This window comes from Procambarus clarkii, chromosome 39, assembly GCF_040958095.1.
Source record: "Procambarus clarkii isolate CNS0578487 chromosome 39, FALCON_Pclarkii_2.0, whole genome shotgun sequence".
Classification (NCBI taxonomy): domain Eukaryota; kingdom Metazoa; phylum Arthropoda; class Malacostraca; order Decapoda; family Cambaridae; genus Procambarus; species Procambarus clarkii.
Window position 1 is genome coordinate 37,121,063 of NC_091188.1, and position 23,284 is coordinate 37,144,346.

Genomic DNA, 23,284 nt, shown 5'->3' on the forward strand with positions numbered 1-23,284 from the left:
TCAGAATGTACTCCCTAGAAAGGTGACGAGAGAAGTATCACATGACATAGGAATTATAGGTACTGGCGGGCCAGGGCCCGAACCTACACAGTAAAATAACAACATACTGGAGTGAACGATACGGAAGGAAATGCAGAATAGCACCAGTGAAGAATAGAGGTGCCATAGGCACAGTGAACACCGCCTCAACATCTCAGGTCCACGACAATCCAATACCCTTCCAAGAAACATTAAATACTGTCGGAAAATAAATGTTTTTCTTCAAGAAAAAATTAGTAACGTGTCAGACCAACGGGGTTGTTAGAGATGTGTGGGGCCTGCGGGCCGCTGCACGCAACAGTCTACCGGATCAATTTCAGGAAAAGCCAGGCCTGGCCGGGCTTTGGGAGTAGAACTCACAGAACCAACTACAGGTATGATCCAGGTATGTATGGGTAAGTGAGCGGTAAATGGAGAGAGTGATTGGGTACAGAAAGATACAGTGGGTATGGGGCGAGTGAGTGGGTATGGGGCGGGTGAGTGGGTATGGGGCGAGTGAGTGGGTATGGGGCGAGTGAGTGGGTATGGGGCGAGTGAGTGGGTATGGGGCGAGTGAGTGGGTATGGGGCGAGTGAGTGGGTATGGGGCGAGTGAGTGGGTATGGGGCGAGTGAGTGGGTATGGGGCGAGTGAGTGGGTATGGAGCGAGTGAGTGGGTATGGGGCGAGTGAGTGGGTATGGGGCGAGTGAGTGGGTATGGAGCGAGTGAGTGGGTATGGGGCGAGTGAGTGGGTATGGGGCGAGTGAGTGGGTATGGAGCGAGTGAGTGGGTATGGGGCGAGTGAGTGGGTATGGGGCGAGTGAGTGGGTATGGAGCGAGTGAGTGGGTATGGGGCGAGTGAGTGGGTATGGGGCGAGTGAGTGGGTATGGGGCGAGTGAGTGGGTATGGAGCGAGTGAGTGGGTATGGGGCGAGTGGAAACAAAGCTTGTCTGGCTATAATAAGGGAACCATTCCTGCCCTACAACCACACCATCAACATCCTAGCATCAAGACGAGGGTTGAGATGCTTCTCGTCTTGAGGAGTTAAAGTCTCTCTGGTAAACTTCACTGAACTATCAGTTATCTTATTTCTTCTTGAACTTTTCTATTTGCATTTTAAGTGTTGAAAATCGCGGTTATTTTTTTAAGTCAACAATTAAGAATATGTTAATTCTAAATTGCACTTAAAATGAATATATTTGATTTTTCTCGAAATAGAATAGAGAAAAAATAGAGAAGAATTTCAACAAGAAATCAATTATTCTGGCAGAACAAAAGGTAAAAAGACTAAAATATATTAACAATGGAATTGCATAAATAAATCCTAGTGATATCCATAGCCTTTTGAGAAGAGGAATGTGAAGGCTGGCTGGCCTACCCCACACGTTGATAGCAGGCTATCCTCGCCTAGCCCCGCCCCCCATCACCTCCTTCACACCCGCTCACCCAATCACCGCAACCGCTCGCCGCATCAAAGCCGCCGCCTCTAGCACCGACCAATGGGGAGCCGGACGGTGGGCGGAGCCTGGGGACCCAAACAGTGTAGGTCCCAGCGTATTGCCTTGTAGTTTAACACCTGAGTTTGTGGGTGGCGTAGCCCAGAGTCCTGTAGACAGTGTCTCAAGGTGCCTCAAGGTGCGCGAGTGCTGGTCCCAGAAGTACCGGTGTGTGGGAGTGCGACGTGGGACTACTGTGGGAGTGCGACTCTGTACTACTGTGGGAGTGAGCGTCTGGGGTGTATGCAATCATGACTATTAGACCGATTTTCTCCGGCTATCCTTTCCAGGGTAAGCGTTTAAACGTTGGTCTTATCTCTCTCTTGTTCTAAACAGCAGAACTACCCACCTTGTAAAGTTACCTCCTGAAGACTGTATATAATGAGAGTCAAGTGAATTGATAATCTTCGCTGATAGGTTGGACAAGATTTAGTGTAGGAGAATACGCTTAAATATTCAGTGCTTACCTAAGTGCTCTACAGCCCTTAGTGTAAACTCATCACTCGAACTCTTCACGGTCCGCGTAGCTTAGTGCTCATCATCCGAACTCATCAAGCGAGGCCCAATTACCGGTAGAGGCCCGGTTCTTATGGCAAGCTCACTCCAGCTACGATATTATTGTCATTTTTGCATGTGCAAATATCATGTTATGGAGTGGTAATAGGTGGCATTAGGCGGCCACCGGAGCCCAGTTCCGCTCAACAGGACCGACTGACTGATCACTGGACTGTCAGCGGTAATTACCCCACTACGAATCACCGCTCGTCAACGGCCGACGGTGATTCGCATTTGTCACCTCACTAGATTGTTTGTGGTGGGTCAATACTCAGCTACCTAGCCCCAACCCCTTCCCTCCCCCCGGTCCCAGCTGTCTCTGTACCGTCTGTCAGCCCTCAGCATCCGTCTATGTAGCATCCCTGTCATTCCGCAGCTTCCGTCTATATAAGTAAATCATCCCTGTCGACTAAGCTCGTGAACATTATCCCCCGACACAGAGCTCTTTATCGTTTTCAGAGTGAACTATTAACGAGGAAAACAATTTATTTAGGCTGTGAATTAGAGGAAAAAAAGATGTCGCCAATTAAGACAAGCGATTGAAATCAACGGCAAAAATAACAGCTATACGTGTTAATTGCCTTGTGATAATCTAGCATTATTAATTATAGCTTACAATGAAATAATGCAAAATACGTTTTTATCTTGTCTCAGTTGACTTGTTTATGCAACTCAAATATATAAATGATATGCAGATTCAGGATATGGAAAATTATCTTTTTCCTGGCTGACAGCGGCCTGACGGCTGAGTGGACAGCGCTCGGGATTCGTAGTCGTGAGGTTCCGTGTTCGATCGCCGGTGGAGGCGGAAACAAATAGGCAGAGTTTCTTTCACCCTGATGCCCCCTGTTCACCTAGCAGTAAATAGATTCCTGGGAGTTAGATAGCTGCTACGGGCTGCTTCCTGGGGGATGTGTAACAAAGAGGCCTGGTCGAGGACCGGGCCGCGGGGACGCTAAGCCCCGAAATCATCGCAAGATAACCTCAACACATCTCTGGCGCCAGGAGAGATAATTTCTGCCGTTGACTTTTAACATTAGCAACCACAAACAATTTGAACAACGTGTAAAATATGTCGAGTTTGTGTTCTGAATTTGTTTTCAAATGTTCCACTTGGTTACTACACAGTGCTGGTAGCGGGGCTCGAACGCGGGTCCGAGGCGAGGCTCGCCTGCCCTGCCTTGCTCAGCTGGTCAGGACTATACAATATATATATATCACTACTAATTTCCCTTTATTACCTGAAAATCATTCACTCAATTAGACGAGGAATCACAACATTTTTAAGTTTACAATTATGTTGATTTTTATAATGAGTTGAGTATGGTTAAAATATGTAAAGAAGTATATTTTTTATATTTTATTTGAGATTTTTATCATATAAAATTTATAGTTAAAATATAAATTTTTTAGAATATAGTTTAATATGAGTTTAGCTTTTAAAATTGTGTTGTAGTGAGGGGTAATATTGGTCCGGGTTTTCGTCCATAGAAGAGAAGTCACTTTAGTAACCCATAGTGCAGATAAGAGAGGTAATATTTACAAAATATATGGTAGATTTGAGAGATAATATTAACAACCCATAAAGTAGATAAAAGTGGTAATAATATCTCATTTATCTAGTAGATGAGAGTGGTAATACTACATCTCATTCATCTAGTAGATACTAGTGCATATTATATGGTAGACATTAAGGGGTAATATCAGTCACCCCATAAAAAGTAGAGAAGTAGAGCAAATCCACAAGGGCCGTGACGAGGATTCGAACCTACGTCCGAGAGCATCGTAGACGCGGCCTTAATCGACTGAGCTACGACATGATCAAAAGAATTTCAACCAGAAATTCTACTGAATTTACTTGGATCCTGCACCCTCTCCGAGACACAAACAAGGGTTTTACCCCCATGCACTCGAGCTATGTCAATAGGCCGTTCTACCTATTCTTTTACCCTGTCGTAGCTCAGTCGATTAGGCAGCGTCTGGGATGCTCTCGGACGCAGGTTCGAATCCTCGTCACGGCCCTTGTGGATTTGTTCATTTGATGCATCACGTTATTGTTATTTCTGAGTGTACAGAAGTAGTCTTCAACCATCTAGATGATAAGAGCGGTAATTCTACCTAACCCTGAGAGTAGCTGGTGGTGTGTGTACAGGTCAGGGGCGCGTCAACCAGCTGGGCGGCGTGTTCATCAACGGCCGGCCACTGCCCAACCACATCCGCCTCAAGATCGTGGAAATGGCGGCGGCGGGCGTTCGTCCGTGCGTCATCTCCCGCCAGCTGCGTGTCTCCCACGGCTGCGTCTCCAAGATCCTCAACCGCTACCAGGAGACCGGCTCCATCCGGCCAGGCGTCATCGGCGGCTCCAAGCCCAAGGTAACCACCCCAGATATTGAGAAGCGCATTGATGACTACAAGAAGGATAATCCCGGCGTCTTCTCGTGGGAGATCAGAGACAGACTCATCAAGGTAAGGCTCTTGTCTCCTGCCGGGGTTTAGGGGAGCGCCTGTAGGGGCTAGGGCAGGGAACTGGAAGGTAAATGGCACGGAATCTGTAGGACAAATAGGGGATAAAACACCTGTGTTTGGAAGGTAACGGGGAACACCTGTGAGGCGCCGAACCAACGATAGCACCAACGGAATCGTCCAGATTCAAGTCACGCAAAATATCACCGACTAAACATGCAATTTTCCGAAATGCGAATTATCCCCCGCAATTACGTGACTATAGGTAGTTAAGAGGCGACAAGCCAGGTCCATCACTGACCTCTCGTACTAATGGGGTCATCGTGGGTCAAGCAGGTCACCCCCCAGAGACACCCTTGCCGGATTATCTAGCCGGAACGACCCCAGGGCTAATGGCCATTAGTGCGCCGTTTAGGGAACTCGCTCGTCTCAGGTTCACGTTATTAACATCACCAATTACTTGCCCATCAATCACAGCTTCACGAAGCTGACAGACAGAGCCACCGTTGTCTTAGAAACATTACACCAAACTCTGGCAGGTTATTATTATCATGACGATTATGTGGATGAGAACAGTGGTATCTGAAGGCTTTCGTTTGATCCCAACTGAAGTTAAGGCTTCGTACAGGAGCAATTAGGGGCTCAGGGAAGAGCCTCTGAGGGCAAGTGAGGGGGGAGGGTCATCTTGTAATGTCATTAGCGAGTGTAACGAGTGGTTAGTAAACTTGTAATTAACACCAGGTAAACAATACTAAGGTACAGACAGGAGCAGAGTAGCAGTAAGGGGCAGGGTAGCAGCAGGGGGCAGGAGGCAGGGTAGCAGTAGGGGGCAGGAGGCAGGGTAGCAGCAGGGGCAGCAGGCAGGGGCAGGAGGCAGGGTAGAAGCAGGGGGCAGGAGGCAGGGTAGCAGCAGGGGCAGCAGGCAGGGGCAGGAGGCAGGGTAGCAGTAGGGGGCAGGAGGCAGGGGCAGGAGGCAGGGTAGCAGCAGGGGCAGGAGGCAGGGTAGCAGCAGGGGCAGGAGGCAGGGTAGCAGCAGGGGCAGGAGGCAGGTAGCAGCAGGGGCAGGAGGCAGGGTAGCAGCAGGGGCAGGAGGCAGGGTAGCAGCAGGGGGCAGGAGGCAGGGTAGCAGCAGGGGCAGGAGGCAGGGTAGCAGCAGGGGCAGGAGGCAGGGTAGCAGCAGGGGCAGGAGGCAGGGTAGCAGCAGGGGCAGGAGGCAGGGTAGCAGCAGGGGCAGGAGGCAGGGTAGCAGCAGGGGCAAGAGGCAGGGTAGCAGCAGGAGGCAGGAGGCAGGGTAGCAGCAGAGGCAGGAGGCAGGGTAGCAGCAGGGGCAGGAGGCAGGGTAGCAGCAGGGGCAGGAGGCAGGGTAGCAGCAGGAGCAGGAGGCAGGGTAGCAGCAGGGGCAGGAGGCAGGGTAGCAGCAGGGGCAGGAGGCAGGGTAGCAGCAGGGGCAGGAGGCAGGGTAGCAGCAGGAGCAGGAGGCAGGGTAGCAGCAGGGGCAGGAGGCAGGGTAGCAGCAGGGGCAGGAGGCAGGGTAGCAGCAGGAGGCAGGAGGCAGGGTAGCAGCAGGGGCAGGAGGCAGGGTAGCAGCAGGGGCAGGAGGCAGGGTAGCAGCAGGGGCAGGAGGCAGGGTAGCAGCAGGGGCAGGAGGCAGGGTAGCAGCAGGGGCAGGAGGCAGGGTAGCAGCAGGGGCAGGAGGCAGGGTAGCAGCAGGGGGCAGGAGGCAGGGTAGCAGCAGGGGCAGGAGGCAGGGTGGCAGCATGGGCAGGAGGCAGGGGCAGGAGGCAGGGTAGCAGCAGGGGGCAGGAGGCAGGGTAGCAGCAGGGACAGGAGGCAGAGTAGCAGCAGGGGCAGGAGGCAGGGTAGCAGCAGGGGCAGGAGGCAGGGTAGCAGCAGGGGCAGGAGGCAGGGTGGCAGCATGGGCAGGAGGCAGGGTAGCAGCAGGGGCAGGAGGCAGGGTGGCAGCATGGGCAGGAGGCAGGGGCAGGAGGCAGGGTAGCAGCAGGGGGCAGGAGGCAGGGTAGCAGCAGGGGCAGGAGGCAGGTGGCGTCCATTTCCTAAACATTTATCTGTAATTCGACTTGCCGCAGTGCCCTGGGAGATTACAGTTGTGTAATAAAATGATTAAAATCTCCTCAAAGGCTCCCAATTCATACTCTAATGCTTTACTAGTAACTTTTTGGCGGACTCGAAGTTGAAGTGGACAAAAACTGAAAGGAGCTCAACCTATTCAGCCCTCAGATGAGTCCGCCAGATGGACTGGCTTCGCCTCGCTCGCCGAGAAAGACTTTAACGGAAGCCTGAGGACACATAACATATCCATTTTAGACTCCAAACGATCCACCAAAGTCTGACGAACTTCCACGATTTAAAGCCTCGCTGACCACCGGACGGAATGAGGTTGGAAGAGGATTAAGGGTGATTAAAGAGTCAAGTTTTGAAGCAATGGGGTGTATGATGGGGGTGGGGGGGGGGGGGGTGAATGGGGAGAAGGGGGGGAGGGGGAAGGTAGGGGAATTATCGGATTGAAGGTCCGGATTAGGAAGTGATCTGCGTGATGTCTCCGAGTGACAGGTCCCTTGGGGACAGGTCCTTCACCACACTCCCTCATATATATATATATATATATATATATATATATATATATATATATATATATATATATATATATATATATATATATATATATGTATATATATAATATATATATATATATATATATATATATATATATATATATATATATATATATTTATATATATATACGTATATATATACGTATATCCAGCAAATAACGCTAAAAATAATATCAACATTCCTTGCGCATGAAGGTGGGAGCGGGTGAGGCTGGCCAGACAACACCTTGCACAGAGAGAGATAGAGAGCGAACCATCCCACTAATCCATTGCCGCAATAGGAGGCCACATTAGTGGTATCAACGGCTCAATCTTAGGTTACAATTACCCACATTGTTGGTGCAGGTCGGTGGGTGGCGGCGTGAGGCCTGCCGACAGCGGCCGAGGGCGGGCAGGCTGTCAGGGCTTCGTCACCAGCCACAAAGCCTCGTCGGGAGAGCGGGGAGATTGGCCGGGACTTGACGACCAGGCTCAGAGCCCGAGATAAATGGGTTCTCCCTGGAGTAGTAATAGCGTTCACGGTGATTGGAAATGATGGCGTGAGTCTTGCAGTGTTTGTGTGGGAGTGAGGCAGGTGGGCGGCGTGTCTTGAGTGTGTGTGTGGGAGTGAGGCAGGTGGGCGGCGTGTCTTGAGTGTGTGTGTGGGAGTGTGGCAGGTGGGCGGCGTGTCTTGAGTGTGTGTGTGGGAGTGTGGCAGGTGGGCGGCGTGTCTTGAGTGTGTGTGTAGGAGTGAGGCAGGTGGGCGGCGTGTCTTGAGTGTGTGTGTGGGAGTGAGGCAGGTGGGCGGCGTGTCTTGAGTGTGTGTGTGGGAGTGTGGCAGGTGGGCGGCGTGTCTTGAGTGTGTGTGTGGGAGTGAGGCAGGTGGGCGGCGTGTCTTGAGTGGGTGTGTGGGTGTGTGTGTGTGGGAGTGAGGCAGGTGGGCGGCGTGTCTTGTGTGTGGGTGTGTGTGGGTGTGTGTGTGTGTGGGTGTGTGTGTGTGTGGGTGTGTGTGTGTGGGTGTGTGTGTGTGTGGGTGTGTGTGTGTGTGGGTGTGTGTGTGTGGGTGTGTGTGTGTGGGTGTGTGTGTGTGTGGGAGTGTGGCAGGTGGGCGGCGTGTCTTCAGTGTGTGTACTCACCTATTTGTGTGTGTGGGTGTGTGTGTGGGTGTGTGTGGGTGTGTGCGTGACAGTTGAGTGTGTGTGTGTGGGTGTGTGTGTGTGACCTAACCATATCAATGATGGACCCACATATAGACTTTATTCTGCTTTAAATAGACTACATGTAATCTATTGGCCAATATAGATTTCATGAAATCTATTGGTTAATATAGACTACATGTAATTTATTGCTTAATACAGACTAGATGTTATTTATTAATTACTATAGACAAGATGTAAGCTATTGCTTTATATAGACTAGATCAAATTTATTTAATATAAACTATTCGTAATTTATTGGTTAATATAAACTATTCGTAATTTATTGTTTAATAAAGACTTTTCGTTATTTATCGTTAATATGGATTAGAAATAATTTGTTGACCAGACCACACATTAGAAAGTGAAGGGACGACGACGCTTCGGTCCGTCCTGAACCATTCTCAAATTAAAAGTAGTTTATTGTTTAATATAGATGAGATGAAAGCTATTGGTTATTAATTTAGGCTTAATATATTGGTTAATATAAGTTTAATATATTAGTTAATATAGGCTAGATGAAAGCTTTTGGTTCATATTGACTACATGTAATGTATAGGTTACCATGATGTTTCTCTTTGGCCGATATTCGTGTTACTGAAGCTGGCTGATACCAGGATATATAATATGTAATATATATATATATATATATATATATATATATATATATATATATATATATATATATATATATATATATATATATATATATATATATATATATATATATTATATTTATATATAATGTTCCTCTTGCTTAAACATATGAATGCAAACATGTATGGTGTAGCAAACGGTGCTTTTTGGTCAGCTGCGTCATTCTCTGCTTCTCCCTTCGTCAGGAGGGCGTGGTGGACAAAGTGTCAGCGCCCTCAGTCAGCTCCATCAGCAGGATCTTGAGGGGCGGCAAGAGAGACGACGACCCCCGTAAGGACCACAGTATTGACGGCATTCTTGGTGAGTACCTGCTGACTCTTGCTAGTACCTTGATGACTCCTAGCAGTGCCTGGCGACTCTTAGCAGTGCCTGACGACTCTCAGTACCCCAGTACCACACTCTTGACCCCAACCCCCAGTACCCACACCACACTGCACCCAGTACCCAGGTCTGGGATGGTCTCAGACCACATCACAAGTGTTCCCACTGTTGGAAATATCCTTCGGTAGGTCCCCGAGCCTGAGGACAGCAGCTGTTCCCGCTGCCTCAACGGGGAGTTATATTTGTTGCCACACCTGCCTCAACAGGGAGTTATATCTGTTGCCACACCTGCCTCAACAGGGAGTTATATTTGTTGCCACACCTGCCTCAACGGGGAGTTATATATGTTGCCACACCTGCCTCAACGGGGAGTTACACACGTTGCCACACCTGCCTCAACGGGGAATTATATATGTTGCCACACCTGCCTCAATAGGGAGTTACATATATTGCCACACCTGCCTCAACGGGAAGTTATATATGTTGCCACACCTACATGCGCGAAATCCGCCTTCCAAACCTTGATTTCGCGCCATTGTGGACCAAACCAGCGATTGCGTGACGCTTCGCGGTCGTCGAACATTTTTCCCGCCAAATGTTGAGTGGCGCGCGAATAGCCCAACACGAACACAACATTAATCCAAGTTTAGGCAATACTGACCTTTGGGGGCACTGTTCCGTACGACGTATTCTGCCTGTTAACTCTCCGAAGGGGAGGGGGGGATAGGGTAAGGCAGATATAGAACTTTAGCCTTAATTTCACTAGAGAACAGTGGTTATAATTTGTATTTTCATTTACTGCTTCTCGCTCGTAGACGTTAAGGTCAAAAATCGTCGTACTAGAAAATGAAAGCGGTTGGGGAAATCGACATACTGTTCCGTTTTCTGTTTGGGGTTCTCTGGTAGGTTAGGATAAATGGGCACTTTAGTACGACAGTTTCTTGACGTTGGGGTAACCTTAGGAGGACATCTCGGTGACGGTCCCGGCCACGGGGGGCAAGAGCAACAAGTACAGTCAGCTGAATTATCAAACAACTTTGTTGAAATACGATTGCTCACTCGTTTGGGCAAAGCTGCGGGTATAGTGGTATATATGATGCCATATTGCTGCCCCCACACCGCCAGGGTTCGATCCTTCTGCGGTCCCAGGTGTCTACTTTCTACCTTCTACTTTCTACCTTTTACTTTCACCGCAGTGTGAGCCTCAGTTCTGCCCCAGCTGTGGCCACCAAATATACTGTTGGGTTACACAAATATAATTTAAGTTAGGTAAAGTTTTTACATTTATTTTAGTTCTTATTCACACATTCGCACTTTGTTATAATTCTGCAAGTTGTGCTTGAGGCAGGGGGAGAGGCAGGGAGGTTGTGCTTGAGGCAGGGCGAGAGGCAGGGAGGTTGTGCTTGAGGCAGGGCGAGAGGCAGGGAGGTTGTGCTTGAGGCAGGGCGAGAGGCAGGGAGGTTGTGCTTGAGGCAGGGCGAGAGGCAGGGAGGTTGTGCTTGAGGCAGGGCGAGAGGCAGGGCGAGAGGCAGGGCGAGAGGCAGGGAGGTTGTGCTTGAGGCAGGGGGAGAGGCAGGGAGGTTGTGCTTGAAGCAGGGCGAGAGGCAGGGAGGTAGTGCTTGAGGCAGGGCGAGAGGCAGGGAGGTTGTGCTTGAGGCAGGGCGAGAGGCAGGGAGGTTGTGCTTGAGGTAGGGCGAGAGGCAGGGAGGTTGTGCTTGAGGCAGGGCGAAAGGCAGGGAGGTTGTGCTTGAGGCAGGAGGAGAGGCAGGGAGGTTGTGCTTGAGGCAGGGAGAGAGGCAGGGAGGTTGTGCTTGAGGCAGGGAGAGAGGCAGGGAGGTTGTGCTTGAGGCAGGGGGAGAGGCAGGGAGGTTGTGCTTGAGGCAGGGCGAGAGGCAGGGAGGTTGTGCTTGAGGCAGGGCGAGAGGCAGGGAGGTTGTGCTTGAGGCAGGGCGAGAGGCAGGGAGGTTGTGCTTGAGGCAGGGCGAGAGGCAGGGAGGTTGTGCTTGAGGCAGGGCGAGAGGCACGGAGGTTGTGCTTGAGGCAGGGCGAGAGGCAGGGAGGTTGTGCTTGAGGCAGGGCGAGAGGCAGGGAGGTTGTGCTTGAGGCAGGGCGAGAGGCAGGGAGGTTGTGCTTGAGGCAGGGCGAGAGGCAGGGAGGTTGTGCTTGAGACAAGGGGAGAGGCAGGGAGGTTGTGCTTGAGGCAGGGGGAGAGGCAGGGAGGTTGTGCTTGAGGCAGGGGGAGAGGCAGGGAGGTTGTGCTTGAGACAAGGGGAGAGGCAGGGAGGTTGTGCTTGAGGCAGGGAGAGAGGCAGGGAGGTTGTGCTTGAGGCAGGGGGAGAGGCAGGGAGGTTGTGCTTGAGACAAGGGGAGAAGCAGGGAGGTTGTGCTTGAGGCAGGGGGAGAGGCAGGGAGGTTGTGCTTGAGACAAGGGAAGAGGCAGGGAGGTTGTGCTTGAGGCAGGGGGAGAGGCAGGGAGGTTGTGCTTGACACAAGGGGAGAGGCAGGGAGGTTGTGCTTGAGGCAGGGCGAGAGGCAGGGAGGTTGGGCTTGAGACAAGGGGAGAGGCAGGGAGGTTGTGCTTGAGGCAGGGAGAGAGGCAGCGAGGTTGTGCTTGACGCAGGGCGAGAGGCAGGGAGGTTGTGCTTGAGACAAGGGGAGAGGCAGGGAGGTTGTGCTTGAGGCAGGGGGAGAGGCAGGGAGGTTGTGCTTGAGGCAGGGAGAGAGGCAGGGAGGCCACCCAGGAAGCAGAGGGCAGAGGCAGCACCCTGCAGAGAGCAGAGCAACATTCTAGGCGCCAGGCAGGCGACCGCCCTCGCTGCTCAAAGATCACAACATGGGCGCCAGAGGGCCCCTGGGGGCCCACGGGCCCTTGGGGACCACCTCGCCGGCCTCGTTAAGGACGCAGGGGCCCGCGGGGGTCCGGCAGTAAAGGTGTCGTGGCGGTAAAATAAGGATGTTTGGCGATGTAAAGCAAAGGAGACATTAATAGGTACACGATTTGGCTGTTATGTAGGTGGGAGGGAGCGCCCGGTCTCCCACGTACACACCCGCCCATGTACACCCACAGTGTGACACCGCCAACACAGTGTGACACCTCCCCCACAGTGTGACACCTCCCCCACAGTGTGACACCTCCCCCACAGTGTGACACCTCCCCCACAGTGTAACACCTCCCCCACAGTGTGACACCTCCCCCACAGTGTAACACCTCCCCCACAGTGTGACACCTCCCCCACAGTGTGACACCTCCCCCACAGTGTGACACCTCCCCCACAGTGTGACACCTCCCCACAGTGTGACACCTCCCCCACAGTGTGACACCTCCCCCACAGTGTGACACCTCCCCCACAGTGTGACACCTCCCCCACAGTGTGACACCTCCCCCACAGTGTGACACCTCCCCCACAGTGTGACACCTCCCCCACAGTGTGACACCTCCCTCACAGTGTAACACCTCCTCAGAAGGTGGTCTGGCCGAAGCCGTCAGTAGTTTCAAAGCGTTACACGACAAAGAGTGCTGGGAAGACGGGACACCAGGAGCGTAGCTCTCATCCTGTAACTACACCTAGGTAACCACACACACACACACACACACACACACACACACACACACACACACACACACACACACACACACACACACACACACACACACACACACACACACACACACACACACAGAGCTCCCTGAAAAACGTGGGAAAATTAAAAAATGTATTCCTCCAGAGAGACATGACAAGGGAGGAGAGAGCCGTGGCGGCAGAAGCAAGGAAGAGGCGCAGGGCAAGAGGGGAAAACCAGGAAGTCACAGCTCCCAACACAACACCCCCAGAAGCGAGGGGGGAACCCACAACCAGCTACCCAGTAACACCAGAAGGGAGGACAACCCCGCCTCCCTCCTCTGCATAGAAAACCCCCCTACCCCAAACCCTCCCTGCCCCCACTCAAATGTTCAGCCAAATCTCCCTCCCCCCACACCCAATCCCCACCCTTCTACCCCTCCCCTCCTCCCGAGTCCTCCCTCCCCCCCTTTCCTTCCCGTCCTCCCTCCCCTTTCACCCCATACCCTCCCTGTCCCTCCCCCTTCAGTGGATCCCCCGCCCCTCATCCCAGTATCCTCTGAGACCCTGTTATCCACCTCACAGGTCCTCACACCCATGGAACAGCCTCCCCCACCAGCAGAACACTCACCAAGGAGGCGATTTGAGAAGGGACAGAAGAAAGTGAGCCTCAAAGCGATGTACACTAACATAGATGGAATTACAAATAAAGCAAATGAGCTTGGAGAACGGGTACTAGAGGAAAACCTAGACATAATAGCCCTCACAGAAACAAAGATCACGAAAACGATAACAAACGCAGTGTTCCCACAGGACTATTATGTTATGAGGAAAGAGAGGGAAGGAAGAGGTGGGGGTGGTGTAGCTCTGCTGGTAAGAAAAGGCTGGGATTTTGAGGAGATGGATATTCAGGGCTGTGAAGGTTTCAGTGACTACATAGCAGGTACCGTAACAAATGGAGGGAAAAAAATTATAGTCGTAGTCATATATAATCCACCACCAAATAACAGAAGACCTAGACAGGAATATGATAGAAACAACATGGCCACCATTAACATAATAGAAAGAGCAGCTTCTGTTGCTAGCAGGAATGGATCTGGACTACTAATTATGGGAGACTTCAACCATGGGAAGATAGATTGGAAGAACAGAGACCCGCATGGTGGACCAGAAACATGGAGGGCTAAGCTGCTGGACGTGGCAACAAGAAACTTTCTAAACCAGCACATCAACGAACCAACAAGAATGAGAGGAGAAGATGAACCAGCAATGCTTGATTTGATATTTACCCTAAATGAGTGGGATATAAGAGAAGTTAAGATGGAAGTGCCCTTGGGAATGAGTAACCACAGTGTATTGAACTTTGAGTACCTGGTAGAGCTAGGACTTATCTCCCCAAAAAAAGAACTAGGAATCAAAAGGCTGGCATACCGAAAGGGAAATTATGAACAGATGAGAAGTTTCCTAAGTGAAATACCTTGGGACACAGACCTCAGAGATAAGTCTGTACAGGGTATGATGGACTATGTTACCCAAAAGTGTCAGGAGGCAGTAAACAGGTTCATCCCGGCCCAAAGGAAAAAATCCGAGAAGCAACAGAAGAATCCATGGTATAATAAGGCATGTATGGAAGCGAAGAAACTGAACAAAAGGGCGTGGAGGAACTTCCGGAATAACAGAACACCAGAAAGCAGAGAGAGATACCAGAGAACCAGGAATGAGTACGTCAGGGTGAGAAGAGAAGCAGAGAAAAGTTTTGAAAATGATATAGCAAACAAAGCCAAGACCGAACCAAAGCTACTCCACAGTCACATCAGAAGGAAATCAACAGTGAAAGAACAGGTATTGAAACTTCGAACAGGCGAGGACAGGTATACAGAGAATGACAGAGAGGTGTGTGAAGAACTCAACAAGAGGTTCCAGGAGGTCTTCACAATAGAACAAGGTGAGGTCACTGTGCTAGGAGAAAGGGAGGTAAACGAGGCGGCCTTGGAAGAGTTCGAAATTACGAGAGAGGTCAAGAGACACCTGCTGGATCTGGATGTTAGAAAGGCTGTTGGTCCAGATAGGATCTCACCATGGATACTGAAAGAGTGTGCAGAGGCACTTTGCTTGCCACTCTCCATAGTGTATTGTAAGTCACTGGAGATGGGAGACCTACCAGAAATATGGAAGACGGCGAATGTGGTCCCAATATACAAAAAGGGCGACAGGCAAGAGGCCCTGAACTACAGGCCAGTGTCCTTGACTTGTATACCATGCAAGGTGATGGAGAAGATCGTGAGAAAAAACCTGGTAACACATCTGGAGAGAAGGGACTTCGTGACAAATCGCCAACATGGGTTCAGGGAGGGTGAATCTTGCCTTACAGGCTTGATAGAATTCTACGATCAAGTGACAAAGATTAAGCAAGAAAGAGAGGCTGGGCGGACTGCATTTTCTTGGATTGTCGGAAAGCCTTTGACACAGTACCGCATAAGAGGCTGGTACATAAGCTGGAGAGACAGGCAGGTGTAGCTGGTAAGGTGCTCCAGTGGATAAGGGAGTATCTAAGCAATAGGAAGCAGAGAGTTACGGTGAGGGGTGAGACCTCCGATTGGCGTGAAGTCACCAGTGGAGTCCCACAGGGCTCTGTACTCGGTCCTATCTTGTTTCTGATATATGTAAATGATCTCCCAGAGGGTATCGATTCATTTCTCTCAATGTTTGCAGACGATGCTAAAATTATGAGAAGGATTAAAACAGAAGAGGACTGTTTGAGGCTTCAAGAAGACCTAGACAAGCTGAAGGAATGGTCGAACAAATGGTTGTTAGAGTTTAACCCAACCAAATGTAATGTAATGAAGATAGGTGTAGGGAGCAGGAGGCTAGATACAAGGTATCATCTGGGAGAGGAAATTCTTCAGGAGTCAGAGAAGGAAAAAGACTTGGGGGTTGAAATCACGCCAGACCTGTCTCCTGCAGCACATATCAAGCGGATAACATCAGCGGCATATGCCAAGCTGGCCAACATACGAACGGCATTCAGAAACTTGTGTAAAGAATCATTCAGAACTTTGTATACCACATATGGCAGGCCAATCCTGGAGTATGCAGCCCCAGCATGGAGTGCATATGTAGTCAAGGATAAGACTAAACTGAAAAAGGTTCAAAGGTTTGCCACCAGACTAGTACCCGAGCTGAGAGGTATGAGCTACGAGGAGAGACTACGGGAATTAAACCTCACTTCGCTGGAAGACAGAAGAGTTAGGGGGGACATGATCACCACATTCAAGATTCTGAAGGGAATTGATAGGGTAGATAAAGATAGTCTATTTAACACAAGGGGAACACGTACAAGGGGACACAGGTGGAAACTGAGTGCCCAAATGAGCCACAGAGATATTAGAAAGAACTTTTTTAGTGTCAGAGTGGTGGACAAATGGAATGCATTAGGAAGAGATGTGGTGGAGGCTGACTCCATACACAGTTTCAAGTGTAGATATGATAGAGCCCGATAGGCTCAGGAATCTGTACACCTGTTGATTGACGGTTGAGAGGCGGGACCAAAGAGCCAGAGCTCAACCCCCGCAAACACAACTAGGTGAGTACAACTAGGTGAGTACACACACACACACACACACACACACACACATACACACACACACACACACACACACACACACACACACACACACACACACACACACACACACACACACACACACACACACACACACACACACATCCCTTGAATGCAGGCCACAACAGCTGACTGTCAGGTATTTATTTATTGCTAGGTGAACAGAGGCAGCAAATGAAAGAAACAACTGTATTCTGTATCGCCCGGGAATTGAACTCTGATCTATAGACAGAAAATCCTGAATATCTGTCTGGTCAAGATAGATGTAATGGTCCACAAGGGATCGAAACGTCGTCTTTTCTGCATGCAAAGATTTCTTCATTCATGTTTTTCATGCAAAAAAAAAAAATCTAATTTTTTCGGCACCTTTCTTTCTTCTTCCTTAGCTTGAATCTATGACATCTTGTGGTTGTCGGTTTCAGGAATTCCTCTTTGACAATTTGGTCGATTTCTGTTATTGTTTTGTAAGTGGTGTAAGTAGCACCTCGCTGATACTTATTTTTGTAAGTAACGCTTCATTTTCATTATCTTTAAGTTCTGGCATATTTAACACCTCTAACCTCTCTCCCTCTCCCTCTCTCTCTCTCTCTCTCTCTCTCTCTCTCTCTCTCTCTCTCTCTCTCTCTCTCTCTCTCTCTCTCTCTCTCTCTCTCTCTCTCTCTTTCTCTCTCTTTCTCTCTCTCTCTCTCTCTCTCTCTCTCTCTCTCTCTCTCTCTCTCTCTCTCTCTCTCTCTCTCTCTCTCTCTCTCTCTCTCTCTCTCTCTCTCTCTCTCTTTCTCTCTCTCTCTTCATAACTCTTGTTTTCCAGTTCTAGAAGCTATTTTGTAGCATACCTTTGCACCTTTTTCCAGTTAATGATATGAATCTTGAGATTTGGGGCACCATACAACTGCTGCATATTCCCATTTTGGTCTCACGAATGTCATGAACAGTTTCATTAATATTTCACCATCCATGTAATTAAAAAGTAATTTTGAGGTTGGACAGCGACTCATTCGCTCCTCACAATATTCTTTATGTGTTCCTCTAGTGACAGTCTGCTTTCCAACACCACCCTTATATCTCTCTTTATATATATGTGTGTGTGTATATATTTACTATTTGTGCCTGGAGGATCAACCTGTTAGCTCTTGGACTCCGCCTCTCTAACTGTCGGTTTTCTAATATACTGACTCTCGACCAGATTTTTCTATCATATCTACTTCACATTTCCTCTCTAATAATACACACAGTTAGTAGATAGCAACAGTTGATTGACAGTTGAGAGGCGGGCCGAAAGAGCTAAGCTCAACCCCCGCAAGCACAACTAGGTGATTCTAACTAGGTGAACTCACACACATGCCCAGAAAGCAGCTCCGTAGCAGCTGTCTAATTCCCTGGTACCTATTTACTGCTAGGTAACAGAGGCATCAGAGATGAAAGAAACTTTGCCCATCTGTTTCTGCCTGGTCCGGGAATCGAACCCGGGCCACAGAATTGCGAGCCCTGCGCGCTGTCCGCTCAGCTACCACACCCCCTTTTGAGATTGAGTGTGTGTGTGTGTGTGTGTGTGTGTGTGTGTGTGTGTGTGTGTGTGTGTGTGTGTGTGTGTGTGTGTGTGTGTGTGTGTGTGCTCGCGCGATCGCACTCTGCTGCCGAGGCGTTTCTTGGTGTCTGTCTGTCTGTCTGTCTGTCTGCCTGTCTGTCTGTCTGTCTGTCTGTCTGTCTGTCTGTCTGTCTGTCTGTCTGTCTGTCTGTCTGTCTGTCTGTCTGTCTGTCCGAGCAGGCTCAACAGGTCATAGGACAGCTAGCATTTCCTAAGGGCTTCCCCGCCCTCACATTATATCAAAATCTTTAAGACATTCGATTGATTTCTTTCGCAGTTTGCATCATGCGTAAGAAAAGCCATTTTCACGAGTCATGAGCTACCACATTTTTCTCCCTGACAAAAGCAGAGTTTCACTTCCACAACGTATTTTCCCCTGAAGGTTTCCTCCCCGCCAGGCTGGGCCGTGGCGGGGGAGCTCACGTGTGGCGGGGGAGAAAAAAAAGTGCTGGTGGCAGGGAAGGGAAACTGGAAAAAAATCCGTGATCTTTTTTTTCTTTCTCTCGCTGTAATTCTTTCTTGGTCAGTTTTGTTTTCCAGGTCAAGATTTTGAGGGAATGTGGAGAGGGGGGGGGGGGGGGGGTTGGTGGGGGGGGGTGTTTGTGGGGGGGGGAGGGATGAGTGGGGATTTCTCTCTCTCTCTCTCTCTCTCTCTCTCTCTCTCTCTCTCTCTCTCTCTCTCTCTCTCTCTCTCTCTCTCTCTCTCTCTCTCTCTCTCTCTCTCTCTCTCTCTCTCTCTCTCCCCCCCTCTCTCTCTCTCTCTCCCCCTCTCTCACTTTCTCTCCCGTGGCGCTAAACACGCTGCAGTAACGTTGGATAACAGATAAATGAACAAACGCTATCGACGTGGATTCATTGTAGATAACAACCCATTAGGTAAGTTGGAGAACCCTGCATGAACACCCTAACCCACATTCCCCACCACACAAGTGTTGGTTGTCGCAACTGGAGCAACTCCTACTTAAAGGCGGGCATGGGGGGGGGCGTCAACCACACCCCACCCACCTCACCACACTCCTCTTACAATCACGTTTTTCATATATAAAGATGGAGATTGGTGATTGGATTAACGAACATTTGGTCTTTGTTTATGAGGACGCATCGTGCGGAGGGGGGGGGGGGGGGTCGCCGCTTTAACGAGCCTGGCTTAAGGACAGGTTGCATGATGAGGACGGGCTGTATGTCCACTGACTGAGGGGGTGTCACCGGCAAATGGTATTCGAAGCCTTCCTAAAGGAATTCAACATTATATCATTTTTAAAATGATTCCTTGACAAGTTTTCATTATGTTACTTCATGGAATAGTGTCACAATTTCACAAAGAAACGGAAATATATTTACCTATTTATGTATACAAGAGTTGTTACATTCTTGTACAGCCACGTACAGGGGAGCCGGTCGGCTGAGCTGATAGCATACTGGACTTATGATCCTGTGGTCCCGGGTTCGATCCCGGGCGCCGGCGAGAAACAATGGGCAGAGTTTCTTTCACCCTATGCCCCTGTTACCTTGCAGTAAATTAGGTACCTGGGTCTTAGTCAGCTGTCAAGGGCTGCTACCTGGGGGTGGAGGCCTGGTCGAGGACAGGGCCGCGGGGACACTAAAAGCCCCGAAATCATCTCAAGATAACCTCAAGATCATCTCAAGATAACCACTAGCACGCGTCGCGTTGCGAGCAGGTCCTTAATCCTAATATTTCCCGCAATACGACCCGCCAAATTATTTAACAACCTATTCTTGTTTATGTCGATGTTGTTCTCTAGTAACTCCCTGATGAGACACTTTAACCCCCCTTGTCTCGTGACCTTCACCCCCTCCCCCCCCTCGTAAGCCGTTTATTGGCTATTAATCAACGACTTTTGATTGACGATGGAAAATCATTTATAAACTTGGTTTCTACTTTCATTCCAATCCCAATAATGTCTTTACACTTTTGTCAGAATTACTGGAATCTTTTTTTTAAAGATGCTGTGATATACCGACGTTTTAAACCTCCTTGATTTTCCACGCCTATAATGTTCCGGTAATGAATGGAATGGCGAAAAGTTGTGAAGATCCGCAATGTTTTTGGTCATAAATATGCGGCTCGCCATCACTGGTCCCAGGGTATAAACGCCCCAACAAACGGCCCATAAATTTCTAATGGAGTCATCAGGAGGCAGAACTGATTTAGTGTCACTGTTACTTTTATTGGTGTAAGTTCTTGGGTTTTGTCTCGTGTATTGGGCTCAATAATTCGTTCTCACTTTAGCTATAATTCCAGCCCGATATCAAGCGAATGACCGTCATGAGGTTATCTTGAGTTATCTCTATAATCTCTATCTCTATAATCCGTTTAATTAACAGCGTGTGTCAAACGCTGACTATTAAAATCTACTCAGTATTTACTATTTATTCGAACACTTGACCACGAGCTGGTCAAGTGTTCGAAACTAGGACTCGAACACTAAATCCACGTTCGAAACTAGGACTCAAAACGTTCATTGTTCGCTCTCACGGTAAATCCTCAAGATCAGGTGTGCCTTTATTGACGATAATCTTCTAAAAATTTCTCTCGCTTGCCCATTGAAAACAAAATCCATTTAAAGCTTTCATAATGAAATAAGTTCAGATAACAATTAACTCTTTTAATTATTTTTGGGGACATAAGACAGCTTAAGGAATTGCAACTTATTAATGAATGAAAATGAAAAAAATGGAACAATAATAAAGGATTTTTTTAAGGGAAAGGAAGATGTGTTTTTGTTGATTGATATGTATTGATTGATCAAATATTAACAAAAGTGTATGAGTGAGAGATTGTAAGGCCCCCACACTGCCTCCTGGGGGGCCCCACACGGCCTCCTTAGCCCACACTGCCTCCTAGGGGCCCACACTGCCTCCTGGGAGCCCCACACTGCCTCCTGGGAGCCCCACACTGCCTCCTGGGCCCACACTGCCTCCTGGGCCCACACTGCCTCCTTGGCCCACACTGCCTCCTAGGGGCCCCACACGGCCTCCTTGGCCCACACTGCCTCCTGGGGGGCCCCACACGGCCTCCTTGGCCCACACTGCCTCCTAGGGGCCCACACTGCCTCCTGGGAGCCCCACACTGCCTCCTGGGAGCCCCACACTGCCTCCTGGGCCCACACTGCCTCCTAGGGGCCCACACTGCCTCCTGGGAGCCCCACACTGCCTCCTGGGAGCCCCACACTGCCTCCTGGGGGGCCCCACACTGCCTCCTGGGCCCACACTGCCTCCTGGGGACCACACACTTCCTCCTGGGCCCACACTGCCTCCTAGGGGCCCACTCTTCCTTCTGGGGACCCCACACGGCCTCCTGGGCCCACACTGCCTCCTGGGGGCCCACTCTTCCTCCTGGGGCCCCACACTACCTCCTGTGGCCCCACACTGCCTCCTGAGGGCCCCACACTGCCTTCTTCAGGCCCACACTGCCTCCTGGGGGCCTACACTGCCTTCTGGAGGCCCACACTGCCTCCTGGGCCCACACAGCCTCTTGGGGGCCCACACTGCCTCTTGGGGGCCCACACTGCCTCCTGGGGGCCCGGACTGCCTTCTAGGGGCCCCACACTGCCTCCTGGGGCCCCACACTGCCTTCTTCAGGCCCACACTGCCTCCTGGGGGCCCACACTGCCTCCTGGGGGCCTACACTGCCTCTTGGGGGCCCACACTGCCTCCTGGGGGCCCACACTGCCTCTTGGGGGCCCACACTGCCTCTTGGGGGCCCACACTGCCTCTTGGGGGCCCGGACTGCCTTCTGGGGGCCCCACACTGCCTCTTGGGGCCGTACAATGAGTCGGACACATGACAGAACACCTCTTCCCTTCCCTGCTTCAGGTGGGGGCGCCAGCGACGAAAGTGACATCGAGAGCGAGCCCGGCATACCACTCAAGCGGAAGCAGCGACGGTCGAGGACGACCTTCACCGCCGAGCAGCTGGAGGTGCTGGAGCGCTCCTTCGAGAAGACTCAATACCCCGACGTCTACACCAGGGAGGAGCTGGCGCAGAAGTAAGTCTACCTGTCCCGGGGTGTCTTAGGGTGTACGTGGGGTGTCTTGGGGTGTACGTGGGTGTCTTGAGCTAGTAACTTGTCAGGTGAGACTGCATAAAGCTTGACTCTTAGTTTTAAGCTGTGAAGTACATGCCTTCCCCCTCCTGCCGCAGGGCCAAGCTGACGGAGGCGCGGGTGCAAGTGTGGTTTAGCAACCGCCGCGCGCGGCTGCGGAAGCATTTGAGCAGCCAGCAGTTAGCGGGGCTGTCTTCTGGCATGCCGCCCGCGGCGGCCATGCCCACGGCCGCAGCCGCATCCTCTTACATGAACCAGTACGCCCCTCCCGCAGGCGACCACTCCGCCGCGGCTGCCGCAGCCGTCGCCTACCACTGTAAGATTGGCACAACCGCCTTCGTTTTGAGGTTTTAATATCGAGCATAAAAAAACTTGAGATATGACATAAATCATGCTTTCCTAACTGCTCTTCTAGGCCTACTTAGGCCCCTTTGGGAGGGGGGAGGGGGTGGGGCAAGTAGGCCTCCCCTATTACCCCTAACTACCCCCCTCCCCCCTAAACCCCCCTAACCCCCTTACCTGCGGCATTAACCGGTTTCTCTCCCACAGCGTCCAGCGCCTGGCAGAGTTCTGGCGGGTACGACTACGCCAGCGCCACCGCGTTCGGTACAGACAACTCCCATGCCCTCATGTCGTCTCCCATGGCTGCCATGACGTACCCCGTCACCTCCATGCCCACTATGACGGCCTCCATGCCCACTATGACGGCCTCCACCTCCACTGCCTCCACTGACAGCGGGTGGAGTGGAGTCAAGACCATGGCGTCGCCACACATGGGCGGGTGGAACACTGGGTTCTCCACCCTGGGTGGAGAGCAGCTGGGTGGCCTACTGGGCGGCCAGGGGTACAATATGGGGCATGCCTTGCCCACACAGTGCCCCACTATGGGGGATAAGACCCATGCGCCGCCCACCGCCGCCCCAGCTTATCCCGCCTATTTCCCACAGTTTACTGACCCATCTAACCTCATGTGTGGGCGGGTTCACTAGTCCTCTCCCGCCCACGCCCACACCGTCACCCCACGCCCATACCGTCACCACACGCCCACGCCGTCACCCCACGCCCACACCGTCACCCACTGCCCCATGTGTCAGCTACTATCTATGGGTGACAAACTGCTACATCACCACCA

General features: G+C 50.8%; 1 protein-coding gene across 1 annotated transcript; it reads left to right on the top strand.

Annotated features, from left to right (window-relative positions):
• The first annotated feature begins 1,605 nt into the window (after window positions 1-1,605).
• On the top strand, window positions 1,606-23,284 carry LOC123760535 (protein gooseberry). The gene is made up of 6 exons (XM_045746225.2): window positions 1,606-1,806; window positions 4,205-4,536; window positions 9,184-9,298; window positions 21,924-22,095; window positions 22,251-22,468; window positions 22,702-23,284. The coding sequence occupies exons 1-6, from the start codon at window positions 1,767-1,769 to the stop codon at window positions 23,139-23,141; spliced, it is 1,317 nt and encodes a 438-aa protein (XP_045602181.1). The 5' UTR covers window positions 1,606-1,766; the 3' UTR covers window positions 23,142-23,284.

Excerpts from the sequence above, each read along its gene's own strand:
- LOC123760535 (XM_045746225.2), top strand. The coding sequence starts at position 1,767 with ATGACTATTAGACCGATTTTCTCCGGCTATCCTTTCCAGG. Across the intron at positions 22,096-22,250 it reads AGGGAGGAGCTGGCGCAGAA|GGCCAAGCTGACGGAGGCGC; the intron begins GTAAGTCTACCT and ends CTCCTGCCGCAG. Across the intron at positions 22,469-22,701 it reads CGCAGCCGTCGCCTACCACT|CGTCCAGCGCCTGGCAGAGT; the intron begins GTAAGATTGGCA and ends TCTCTCCCACAG.